A 13,654-nucleotide genomic window follows, 5' to 3' on the forward strand; every position below is an offset into this window, starting at 1 on the left:
AATTTGAAAAGAAATGTCAAAGATTTTTTCCAAAAAAGGCCCAAGTTAGGTCTTCCAAACTTGAAGGACAGACCATCCCCATGCTATGTACAGTATTTTTTGAAAGATGATAAAAAGGCTTCCTAGTCACTTTAAAGAGTCCACAGAGCCTTAGAACCCAAACCTGACAATGACCACACTTATTTGTGAATAATAGATCTACACATTAATTAAAATACTTTCCAGTGTCTCTTAGAAACCCAATATGGTCCAGTAGGGTTCTTTCTAGGAAGTCTTAATATTAGGAAGTGTATTAATAAAATTCATATTATAAGGGCAAAGATTTCTATGGGGTAAAAGTCCAATTCTACTCCTAGATATTGACAGTCTAATGCTAATAGCCAACATCTTTTTATTGGAAGTCTGGAGGTCTTCCTGTTCAAATTATACAGAAGTTGAGGATTCTTGTTATTTTCACTGCAATTTTACATTGTTCTGCAAACTGTAGCCAATGCAATAAAAACCAAAGTAAAGGAAGATGTTATGATTGTCTAATGCAGCTGTCAATCAACGGGGAAATAAAGAATGCTGAAGAACAAATCAGTAAACTGGTGATCCTATAGTATCTTTAATTAGAATCAAGAGGTTATAAAAAAATACAAACCAATATTCCACTTCAGTCCTTAGTGTTAAGATTTAATAAAATTACAGCCCAGAAGCCATTGAGCTTTCCCTAACAGTTGACTAAGTAAGTCACTTGGCAAACTGAGCAGAAGGTGACCGATGTTCACAGGTATCTTAAATGTGTTGTTGACCTACAATGATAAAAGCAGTGTGGTATTATATAAAAATTTGCAGTTGGCAGACCTAGTTTAAGAGTGAATCTTTAGTGTACAATCAATGCAGTATTTAAAATTAATGTGGAAAGAAAGAGTATTATTTTTGGCAGTATTAGGGTCTTGAACTCAGTGCTTTGTGCTTGCTAGAGAGATACTCTACCACTTTAACCATGCTCCTAGCCCTTTTTTGTTTTAGCTATTTTTCAGATAGGGTCTCACATTTTTGCTTGGAACTGGTCTCAGATTGCAACCCACCTACCTATGCCTCCTATATAGCTGAGATTACAGATGTGACCTACCATACCTTGGTTATTGATTGAGATGAGTCTCAATAACTTTTTGCGCAGACTGACTTTGTACCATGATCCTCTTGATCTCTGTCCCCAAGTAGTTGGGATTATAGGCATGAGACACTGTATCCAACCAAGAATTTTTAATAAATCAATTGTTAATGAAAAGAAAGTTAACACATCAACATTTTATAAGTCAACAGAAATACCAGCTATATTAAAAAGTTTAGTATAAAAATTAAACTATGTGAAAGACTTTGAATAAAATAAGTAGATAGTTAAATAATACTGAGAAAAGGTCTTTAAAATGTTACTGAACATAGATAGGAAAAGATAGATTAGACTGACTGCAACCTAAAATGTAAATAGAGTAACCAAAAGGCCAATAATAAAGTTGGAAAAAGTTGCAACAAATGTGACAAGTGACTGATATTTGTATCAAGTTTATAAATCAATAAGAAAACAATAAGAGAAAATGGAGCAAGGCACTGACTGATCACTTTTCAAAGTAAATGGCCAGAAAGTCTAGAGTGGGGGAACAGAAGACACATTCAACATGAGCGTCATCAAGTGATGAACAGCACAAGTGGTTTTCGTTTTTGTTTTTTGACTATCAAATTGGCAAAGATTTAAAATTCCCACTAGCAAAGTCCAGGCCCAGGGAATTGGATAGCTACATGAGACACACTAGAAAATTAGTATAACTGCAGCAAAAGGCATTTTGGTGGTGTCCTGCCACCTAATGCATGCAACCCAACAAATTCCACTTCTAGGAATTAAATCTGAGAAAAATAATTGGGGACATGGCAAACATCCTTTCTAGAAATGTTTTTTGTTGGGCGGTAGTAACAGTAGCAAAAGAAATATCCTATATGTGCAAGAGAATAAAATCAATTAGAGTACTTGCATAAAATACTATGCAATCATTAAAACTAGTGTAAAAAATTGAATGACATAAGGGAACTATTACATGAAAAAAGATTACAAAACACTAGGATGGGTGTGTATACCAGAGAAAAGGGGGAACCCCCAAATGTTAATGTAGGCAGTAGAATTATGAGTGATTTTAATTTTTACCTTTATAGTTATTATAGAAAAGCTGAAAGAGCATAAAAGCATGTATTGTTTCTTAATCACGAAAAGATTCACTTTTTGAAAAGCCAAATCAACTAGCACATTAGGAGGCTGAGTTGAAATAGGAAACCACCACGCCTTGGCTGTGATGGCCATGGCGAATCTGCTGAACCAAAGGCTCTGTGCATGTATGATATCATCTGTACAGTTCTCACGGGCTGTTCATGGCCACAAAGACCACTTAGTCAGGAGGCCTTTTTGCTGAGCAGGGAATCTAGAACAGGAGGAGAAAGAGGAGGAAGGAGAGAGAACAGCAAAGGTGGGGAAGGCGGGAATGTCAACCTCTGATTGGAGAAGCCCCAGGATGATGAGAACAGAGCAGGCACAGAAACGAGCTGTTACACACGACACGAGGATTTCATTGCATGTAGCGAGTGTGTGGAGAGTCTGTGGCCACCATACCTGATACGATTCCTTTTTCCTCCTGCCTCTGTCCGAGCACCCCAAACTCTTGCCCCATGAGCAGTCATTCTGTGTGTAGACTTGTTCCTGATGATTCCCCCCATGTAGCTGATCTCAATCCTTTGGTGGGTCCCAAAGCCTATAACTTCTAAGTTGGGAACTTCCATAGTCTCCTTTGGAGAATTCTCCTCAGGGCTTGGCACTTCGTTCTCTGTTGCTCTCAGAGCTTTGGTAGTTCCCTTTTCAGGAAAATGTGTCAATCACCTGATTTCTCACCAGAGTATTGTGAGCCAGTGTCGAGAGTCCTTGCCTTCACTGGCCAAAGAATTGGCTTGTGAGGCAGTGAATTTGTGGGATGACAAGGTCAGCACACAAGTAGGATTTATTAGAGAGGAAGGAAAAGCTGCCCTTAGAGGCAGACAGGGAGCCAGGAAAACTGGGAGCTCCCTGTCGTTCATGGGGGGGGCATGTTTTTATTTGGTCCTTTTTGTTGGGGAGTGAGTTAGGAGTCAGGGGTGGAGTGGCCTTTTGACATATCTTTGTAGAAACACACTCTGTCGGGGAGGGGAGGAAAGGGGAGGTGCAGGAGTCAGGGGTGGGGTGGTCTCTTAACACATCTCTGTAGGAACATATACCCAGTTCTATGAAAGCCTCCTGCTTATCAGCCTTGTGGCATTTTGAGGCATCCCCAGGGGGCCATGACTTGTGAAGCCACCTGTCCCTTTATAGGATGTGGGGCCCACATGGGGGATGAGGGCACTGGCTTATTTTATCTTCTGATCCCCAGATCCAACAAGAGAAATGGTGAGAGTTATGCATGTTGGTTGATAGGATCTTTAGATCGGATATTGTCATGTTAATGTCAATGAATGGCTATAATTCAAATCACTTGCAGGTATGAGTTGGTGGGTTCTGACTTATCTAATGCATATCCTGTTTTCAGATGGTGTCTGAGCTAAAAGACCATCTTTTGAGACACTTACAGGGCGTGGAAAAGAAGAAAATTGAACATATGGCCCTGGACTACGTTTCGAAACTGGTTGGTTTTGCTTTTATTCCCTAACCTAAACTACTCCCTACCCCATGTGTAACAGCTCAGAATGTATGTCAGGGAGACCATTTGTGTGTTTTTCAAATCAGGTGTTTAGGGATCTCTCATCTTCAGATCAGTTACATTTGGTGTTATGGGTTGAGGAAAGGGGAAATCAGAACAATAAACAAAGAACTTGGTTTTGAAAGTGGTTACTGCCCTCCCTTCAACTACTGGTTATCGGTTCATAGAAGCGTAGGACAATGAAATTTGAATGGTTGCCAACTGTTTACATCTCACCTTGGCAACCTCCAGCCCATTATTAAACAGTAAGTACAGAAATCTCTACACATGGAGACATACATAGACACGTGAGAACTTGAACTTGGCCAGTAGGCCAGATGCCAGATCATTTGTGTAACTACCACCCACACTGGAGTCTGCTGATGAAATGGCGGCTTACTTCCTGTAGCCAGGTATGGAAATTGTGTGATACAAATTAATAACACCAGTTCCTATGTAAATAGAAGTTGTGGGATGAGGTTGAATTTCAAGGCGGTCTTGCGTCTCTCAAAAAGCATTATAAGGTTGAGGCATGAATCTGTTTTGAATCTAGAAATAAGATGCTTGACATTTATACAGAAAGCGAAAGAATGCTCCATTATTTCCTACCCAAGTTTGGGTAAGAGCAGTATGCAAATGAGTCAGTGTGTGAATGTATATTTTTTGCAGTTAACTCTGGAAGATTAGTTAAATCTGATTTCATCTCTTCAAATTTAACGTTTTCTGCCTTTATTGCAGTCATTGGTGTCTATTTTTTAAATAATTGAATTTCTGTAGAAAGGTTTAGACTTCATAAATTTTAATAGGAGAAGCTGAGTATTCTCATATTGTTATTTATAATCCGAGCGTTGAATCTTCCCTAAATTCCTCCTTCTCAGTAAAACTGTAGCAAGGGACCCACTTAACGAACGTGTTGATATTCACTTGCTTTCTTAGTCCTTTACCTCTCTTTCTCAAGGTAAAAGCCCTCATCTTTCTTTCTGTTGATCTGAAATGTCACCTTCTAGAATGTTAAGAAGGATTTGCATTCAAGCATCATTCTTCTCTGTAGTTAACCACATTAAAAATTTAAAACTAGTTTACATAACTGCCTAGAGCCAATAGGCCTAGAAATGATACCTATGTAGACTAAGAAACTCAGTGTCCCTGGCTTTCTGACTTAGAAGTCACTGACTGAGGCCAGTGTCCCTCCCTGCCCTTGCTCAGCAGCAAACCAGCCACACCGGTGCCCCTCTGAGGACAGTGGCTGGTCATGCTTAGCAGCATCCAAGGAAGTTGCTGTAGAACTTGACTGTATTGTTCACACGTCATCTTAATTCAGCCGAAGAGAAACTGGGAGTCTGGTCAGGGAGGATGCGTTTGTGCATCTGTGGAGATCCTTTCTGCCTTGCCCCCTGCTCTTAACTGGTGCTTGCTATGTGCCAACTCATGGTAGATAGCCCTATGCAGGCTGCCCTACTGCTGAAAAGCTCATTGCAAAATTAGACTGAGTTTCTGGATAACGCCCTAAGGTGAAGAAGGCTCTCCACTCTGGTTGATTACAGTTATGTTTTATTGTGCACCTGTGTTCCAGCTAACATGCTAACTTGTACAACAGCCCTGTTAAGTCCTTTCCCATCATTTTATAGATGAGGACACTGAGATGTGGGGAGAAGAGGTGACTTGCCTTGGGTGACACAGCCATAGAGCCTGGACTTGATACCGGTCCTACTACACGGCTTATTCTTGTGATCTCTGTTCTACCCTGGGTCTTCTTTCTTTTGACTGTCAGCTCTTGGCCCTTGCAGTGCAACAGGCAAAGAGCAAAATTGTTGGCACTTGGCCTTCACTGATGGGTGAGGGTTTGTCAGTGTGGATGGTGGGACCAGTTAGCTGGACAGGGCATTGTCCACACAGATAGAGGGTGCTCTGTTAGACTTTGGGGCACATCTTCAGTCTTTCCATTTTGGATTTCAGTGCTTCAGAATTGACCTCAGAAAGGCTGGTTGTGTATCTGGGAACAACCTGAGTGCCAACTGCCCTGAAAAGGCTGTCAAAGCCATGGAGGGACATCCAAGGGGCCTTGAGGAAAGAACCTGAGCAATGGCTAACGGATTATCTTTTCCTCTAGCTGGATCTCATTTGCTGCATTCTGGAAACCAGCTTGAGGAAACATAATCTTCACTCTTGGGTTTTCCACCTGTACGCAAGTATTTTTTCCTCTCCTTTATCATGGTATACGAAGAACCAGCTACTGATAGCTTCCTGTTCTAGCAAAGCCCTTTGACGCTTACTAGTGCAAAGCACTTACCAACAATCCCAGCACCATCTACCTTAGTTTTATATCTAAAAGTTATTTCAGCCATCCTCCATCCCTGGCAATGGTCAATGACAATGGAGGGACACATGAGCCCAGTATTTCTAAGAAAGGGCGTTTCAGTTTATACAATTCATAATTCATTAGTTTTATTAATTAGTTAGTATATTTCTTTATTTTGAGATAGAGTCTTGCTATGTAGTCCAGGCCAGTCTTGAACTTGCAAACCTCCTGCCTCAGTCTCCCAAGTGCTGGGAATGATGAATTTCATCTTGACTGGCACAATTTAAAATTTATGACCCTATGATCTGGTTCAATTCTAGACCTTAGGCTGATGGCCACTGTCACCTTTATGACACTTTCTGTGGGGTATAGCATTTCATGATTAGCATGAATCCTTGTGTGTGGTACTCAGGGTCACTGCTTGGAACAGTAGGGCATTAGGGATGAGCTCCTTGGCTGACTTTGTTGTTTTTACTCAGCAATAGACCTGGCAGTGCTGCTGAGTCTGCAGTCTTTCACATTATGACCAGGATTTTGGAAGCTACTAGCAGTTTGTTTTTACCTCTGCCGCCTGGTAAGTGTTGGCTCTTTTGTCCTTTGGTGTGATAAATGATTCTTTCTTCTTCACGTGTCCTCTGGCATTGGCACATTAGAATTTCATGATGAGACTGGTGTGTTAGTAATTGTGTGCCTGTGTCCCTGTGAGATATGGGCCTAGAAGCTGGTCCCTGCTGGCAACCCCCACCTCCTGACCGCTAAACTGTGCTGTAGCTTGTTTCCTCCTTTTGGAAACCTTGACTGGTCCCCATGCAAATTTCTAGGGTAGTTTAACCTTGAGCTGTTTTCTGCTTTTCTCTTTGGTCATTCTGTTCCTTCGTGCTTTTCAGCTGTCCTACCTCTTCTTTTGTGATTTCTGATGCTCTTTCTCTCTTTTGATTTCTGATGCTTTTCCTTTCTTTCTCTCTTCAGAATAGTCTCTCCTTTGTTACTGGACACTCCTCATTCATGGAGTCAAAGCAGGGGATACTTCTAACCCACCATCTTCACAATACAACATTACCAATAGGCAAATGTTGTATAGTAGATCTCCAGAACTTACTCACCGTCCATAACTGAAACTTTTTATACCCATTGAATAGCAATACTCCATGCCCCATCTTCCTGGCCCTAGTAACCGCCCTTCTATTCTCTGGTTCTATGAGTTTGACTATTTTAGAGACTTCATATAAATATAATCATATAGGATTTGTCCTGTGACTAGCTTATTTCAACTACTATAATAGAGATATTGTCACATATGGTAGGATTTCTTTCTTTTCAAAGACTGAATAGTATTCCATTTCCTGTATATTCTATATTTTCTTTATACATTCATCTGTCAATGGACATTTATGTTGTTTCTATACTTTATCTATTATGAATAATGCTCTAATGAACATGAGAGTGTATAAATTTCTTTAAGATCCTGATTTCAGCAAGGCACTGGCTCATGCCTGTAATCCTAGCTATGTGGGAGGCAGAGGTTGGGAGGATCATGGTTTGAGGCCAGCGTGGACAAAAAGCTAGCAATATCTCATCTCAACAATTAAGCTGGGCATGTTGGTGCAGGCCTATCATCCCAGCTATGTGGGAGACATAGATAGGAGGACTGCATTCTGAGGTTGGCGTGGCCAAAAAACCCCACAAGACCCTGTCTGAATAATAACTAAAACTAAAAGGGCTGGAAGCATGGCTCAGGGGGTAAAGCATGTGCCCAGTAAGCAGAAAGCCCTGAGTTCAGGCCCTAGTTCCACCAAAAAACAAGATCCTGATTTCATTTATTTTGGATATCTACTCAGACGTGAGTTCTAGATTACATGGTATTCTATTTTTTGGTCATATTTTGTTGATTTCAGTACTTCTTTTTATTATTTCTGTCCTGCTAGTTTTGTTTTACTTGTTCTTGCTTTTCTAGGAGTTTGAGATGCAGCATTAGGTCATTTATTTGAGATCTTTCTGTGTTTTAAAAATATGCACTCATGGCTCCAAACTTGTCCCTTAGGACTGCCTTTGCTTTGTCCCATAGGTTCTGAATGTTTGTACTTTCATTCTCATTAAATTCCAGGATCTTTTTGATTCCTTCCTTTGTTCTTCTATGACCCTCTGATCATGGAGCAATTTGTTGTTTGGTCTCTAATTACTTGAGTATTTTATGCTGTTTTTTTTTTTTTGTTGTTGTTGAGTTCTAGTTTTATTGGGTTGTTGCAGGGGATTTTTTTCAGTTTTCTTATATTGGTTAAGACTTGCTTTGTGACCTAAACTATGGTCTATTTTGGAGAAAGATCCATGGGCTGCTGAGAAGAATGTATATTGTGTTATTGCAGGATGGAATACTCTGTAGACATCTGTCAGGTCCATTTGATCCTTATAAGGTGTCATTGAATTCTAGAGTTTCCTTGTTGATTTTTTTGTCTGGATGACCTATCTATTAGTGATAGAGGAGTGTTGAAGTTTCTCGCTACCACTGTGTTGGGGTTTATCTGTGCTTTTAAGTCTAGTAGTATATGTTTAATGAAGCTGGGTACATCAACATTTGGCACATATAAAGTAACAATTGTTATTTCCTCTTGATGTGTTGTTACTTTTATTAGTATGAAGTGAGCTTTGTCTCTTCTGACTAATTGAGATTTTAAATCTATTTTATCTGATATAGGTATTGCTATTCCTGCCTGTTTGGGTAAATCTTCTTCTACCTTTTCATACTAAAGCAATGTTTTTTTGTCTGTGAGGTGAGTTTCTTGTAAACAACAGATTGTTAGGTGTTCCTTTTTTAGTGCAGCTTGCCAATCAGTATCTTCTGGTGGTGGTGTTGAGTCCATTAACATTCAGTGTTAATATTGAGAGGTATGTGGTGATTCCTGCCACTTAGTTGTTTCTGTTGTTTAAGGACTTGAATGTATGCAGCTGATTCAGTGGTACTCTCTGATTACTTGTCTGTTCTTCTTTTGAGGTTTAATATTCCCCATCCTTTCATGAAAATGTTTGTTTTCAACGTCTGTGTGTAGGATTCATTTCAGAATCTTTGGTAGTGGTGGTTTAGTGGTCATGTATTATTTTAGTTTCTGTTCCTCGTGGAAGATTTTATTCTTTCTTCAATTTTGAATGACAGTTTTGCTGGCTAGAGTATCCTAGGACTGAAATTGTTTTCAGTGCTCAAAATACCTCACTCCATGCCCTTCTTGCTTTTAAGGTTTCTGTTAAGAAATCAGTTATTTTGATGGGTTTACCTTTATATGTTATTTGATTTTCTCTCTTACAGCCTTCACTATTCTTTCCTTGTTCTCTATGCTAATTGTTTTAACTATAATATATCACGGAGAAGTTCTGTTTTGGTCACGTCTGTTGAGGCTGTCCTAGAGGCTTTCTGTACCTGGATGGGCATCTCTTTCTCAAGATTTGGGAAATTTTCTGTGATTATTTTGTTGAGTATATTGCCTATTCCTTTGGCTTGCACCTCTTCTCCTTCTTCAATGCCCATGATTCACAGGTTTGGTCTTTTGATGGAGTTGCTGAGTTCTTGTGAATTCCTTTCACAACTGTTGAGTCTTTTGTCTGAGGATTCTTCATTATTTATTTATTTTTTTAATAGCTATTTTGCCTTTAAGCCCTGAAATTCTGTCTTCCACTTGTTCCAGTCTGCTGGAGTAGTTTTCAACTGTGTTTTTTCATTTGACTTAAAGAACATTATATTTCCAGGATTTCTGTTTGAATTGTTTTAGTTCTTTATGTTCTATTACTCCCTTATCAGATTTATGGTTTTCAAATACTTCTCCCATTCTCTAGGCTATCTTTTTACTCTGCTGACTATTTACTTCACTGTGAGTCTGATGTATTCCCACTTGTATAGTTTTGTTTTTGTTGCTTCTGCTTTTGATGTCAGATCCAAAAAAAAAATCAGTGCCAAGACCAATGTCATGAAAAGAATTTCCCTTATGTTCTCTTTTATGATTTTTATAGTTTCAGGTCTTATATTTAAGTTTTTAATCTATTCAAGTTCATTTTGTATATAGTGAAGATAGATAGGTGTCTCATTTCATTCTTTTGTTTTAGTTTCCTAACACCATTTGTGAAAGAGAATATCCTTTCTCTTTTGTGTATTCTTGACACCTTGTTGAACATTAGTTCATATGCATGGGTTTACTATGACTAATAGCTACTCTAATAAGTGTTAAGTTTTATGCTAGCTGCCACTACATTATATATATATATATATATATATATATATATGTATTTGCCAGCTAATTTTATTTAATCTATATATATCTTTCCATCCATTCGTCACTGATTAATCCCTTCATTTTAGGCCAGCATATAATGTGGTACCTGTTTTCTGCCAAGTGCTGTTCTAAGTACTTCTCATAAATTAGCAGATTTAACTTTTTTAACTGTCCTAAATTATAGGGACTTAAATTAAACCACATTAAATTGTCAATATCCAACCAGTTTTTGACCAATAAAAGTAGCATTTTTATATGGTTCCATTTAGTATTATTTCCACTTTATAGATTTTAAAACTGGGCCCTGAGATATTAATTTGTCTGAAGTCACATAGCTATTAAGTGACAGTGCTAATATTCAAATCCAGGCAATCTAGTTCTAAAATCTGTGCATTTAACTGCTGTTCTGTACTGCCTCTTGAATTGCATATGGCAGTTGAATTCACTATCTTGAAATTGACTGTGTTCTCAAAGGATTCTCACAGTGTCTCAGCTTCTTTGCATTCATGATATAGCTAATGCAGTTTGGAATCATTTGTGCTTCCTCCACACATCTTATTCTATACGATCTTTTGTAGGAAAGGTACAAAGGGGCTTATTTTGACTGTGTTAAGATCTCAAAGTGACCATGAAGAAATGAATGGCTTTAAGTTATCCCAGTGGACATAAAATGTGAGGTGTCCTCTGGAAAGAGTGGAAGGACTTCATGCAAACTACATATGGCTTTCCAACTTACATTCTTTCTTGTTTGTCCTCAACACTGAAGACTTGGAAGGACAGTGGCCTGATCAGATTTGCTCACTTGTGGATATGCAAGCTCTTATTGAAAATAAATGAAACTGATTTTCTGGGAAAATTATTATCCCTGAGAGATCATGAAAACTTACTTCCTCACATTCCTTTACAGGGCTGAAAAGGGAAAACATAGAAAAAAAATTTTTCATCATGATTAAGAGTTATTATGGATAGAGCCATCCATGGGTGAGGCAGGAAGATCAGATTCTCTCTCTCCTTTTCTCTTAAATGTCTCTTTTCCTTATGTGACCTGCACATAGAGGAGTGAAGTGATGCTAGATCATTTGCGTGTGCATCCATGTGAACATAAATCCAGGTGTTTACGCATGTACACATGCAAGGGTGCTTACTTTCCAGACAGACTAGTGAGGACTGTTTGAGTTCCAAGCACCAGAAACTTGTGACTCAAATGGTTAAGAAAAGAAGGGAAAAAGGACCACGACAGGGAAGTGATAGTTTGGAGCAAGAGCATTTTCTGTTTCAAAAGGACTTTTTCTCTCACTGGCTAGTGGAGGCAGGAGCCCTGGGAGATGAGGACTAAAGTTGGATGGCACTGATGCCAGGTTAAAGCCTATTTGCTCTATGCTCAGAGCTGTCATACAGAGAAGAAGCCAAGAACAGGCCACTGAACCAGGGACGGTGCCCTAGGGACAGCACAGGATGAAAGGTCATCCAAGACTTTAGGCCATGAACACAGAACTAGGGAAGAAATTGAATCCAGGAAATGAATAGGACCAACAATCAAATATAAACTTTTCCTCAGAAATAACTTCGTAACTTTTTCTTAATTTATGAAAGAATTCCAAATTCTTTTGAAAAGTTTCATGTTGTTAATTAGCTAGTAATTTTATAATTGCTTTTGGATTCAGGGAGGCTACTAGACTTATCCCACTAAAATCTGCTTGTGAACAGAGGCTGCACTTCCTCTGACCCTTGATGTTGCCAGGACTGAGGACTGCCTCACTGCTCATGGCTCATGTGCTCAGTGAGAGAAAATTCCATGACTTCTCTGAATCCATGCTCCTGCCAACTGGGTATCATTTCATTCCAAGAGTAGACCACTGTTCTTCTCCATCATTCCTGCATCCAGTTAGTTGCCAAGCTTGTCTTTGTTATTGTGCATCTCTTCCCTTCTCTCCTAGCTCCCCATCGGTGTCTCAGCACCTCTCATCCATGTCCATGCAACTTTCCATAGGTCTTCGGACCTCCTGTGGCAGGTTGCTGCTGCAATCCATTCTTTGCCTATTGACATATTAATATTCCAAACATGACACACTAGTCCTCATTTCATACTGCCCGAAAATGCACAATGCCGCCCCAAAGCTGCCTAAATCACTAAATTTCTCATTATCATCAAGTGTTCAGTCCTTAACATAGAACTGGTCATATAACACAGAGCTGTTCACACTTGAAAATGTGATTTATTTTTGTGGTGAGTCGATTGTCTGCCTGCTTGATCAAGGTGTATGGAAGCAGCAATTGTGCCTGTTTTGCTCTGATTGTACTCCTAGCTCCTGGCCTGTGGTATGGGAGGTACTTGCTGAATAAATTAACAGGTCTAACCTTACCTATTGATCATTTAACTCTCATACAAGATTCTAACTCAACTGGATCATTTCATATGTTCTAATATGCCCCGTGGTTTCTCACCTTTAGTCTCTGTTCACTCTTTCTATTACCACAACTACTAGTGACTGAGGTGGAGTAAGGTTCTGTGAGGAGCAGAGGTTACAATCCCACTGCCTGCGCTCAGGCTGTTTCACCTTGCTGCTTACTATTTTCTTCTGTTCCTGGGCAAGTTTCTTAGCTGCTGTGAATCTCCATCAGTGAAACAAGAATCCAGCAGGTTCCACCCCATCATGTCAATGAGGATGAGATGAGCCAATGCTTGCTAGATCGATGGTCTCAATTCCTTTCTAATGTCAGCCACCATTACACCCTTGTAGCCGCTTTGCGTACCTGCCCGTAGTTCTCCAAGCAGTCCTGGCAAAAGAACTGGTGGTCCCATCTTAGGGATAAAGAAATGGAAACTGGACAGGCTTGGTTACCTATAGCTGGTAGGTAACACAGCAGGAGTCTAGCTCAAGTAGTCTCATGCTGGATCTAGCATTTTCTACTGTCTCCACTCAGTGTATTCTCTTGCCCTATTTCTACTCCTGGGAATTGCATTTACCCTTCAAAGCCATCATTTTCAAGAGGCCTTTTCTGATTCTCTCTTGGTCTGATATCTTCTGTGCATTTTGCTTTTTGTCCCCTTGTCACTAAAGTGTACTTAAGCGCTGGTTTTGTGAGTGCTCAGGTAGCCCTCCCTCTGAGACTTAGGCTTGAGAGAGGGCCTACTTCTATACAGAATTCCTGTAGATTTGATATCTGCCAAGTCACTTATATTCTCTTTTTTTATAATTTGGTCCAGGTAGACTCCAAAAACTTCTCTCTAGGAGATGACCAAAGAGCAGCATATAAACTGTTACCTTCTGGTTCCAATTTTTTTCCCCTTCAACAAAATGGTCCTTATCCTAACAATCTTTTAGCCTGGGCATAGAGTTTGAAGTTCTCCTGTTTTCTTT

At 39.6% G+C, this 13,654-nt stretch overlaps 1 protein-coding gene across 2 annotated transcripts in view; it reads left to right on the top strand.

Moving 5' to 3' along the window:
- Gsap (gamma-secretase activating protein) overlaps positions 1-13,654 on the top strand; it is a 91,462-nt gene that overhangs the window by 73,917 nt on the left and 3,891 nt on the right. For both annotated transcript variants that reach the window (XM_020187255.2, XM_074064908.1), the window contains 3 exons: positions 3,588-3,683; positions 5,848-5,918; positions 6,516-6,610. In XM_020187255.2, coding sequence (XP_020042844.2) covers positions 3,588-3,683; positions 5,848-5,918; positions 6,516-6,610 — 262 coding nt within the window. The remainder of the gene's footprint in view (positions 1-3,587; positions 3,684-5,847; positions 5,919-6,515; positions 6,611-13,654) is intronic.

The sequence above is a fragment of the Castor canadensis genome, chromosome 2, assembly GCF_047511655.1.
Source record: "Castor canadensis chromosome 2, mCasCan1.hap1v2, whole genome shotgun sequence".
Lineage (NCBI taxonomy): Eukaryota > Metazoa > Chordata > Mammalia > Rodentia > Castoridae > Castor > Castor canadensis.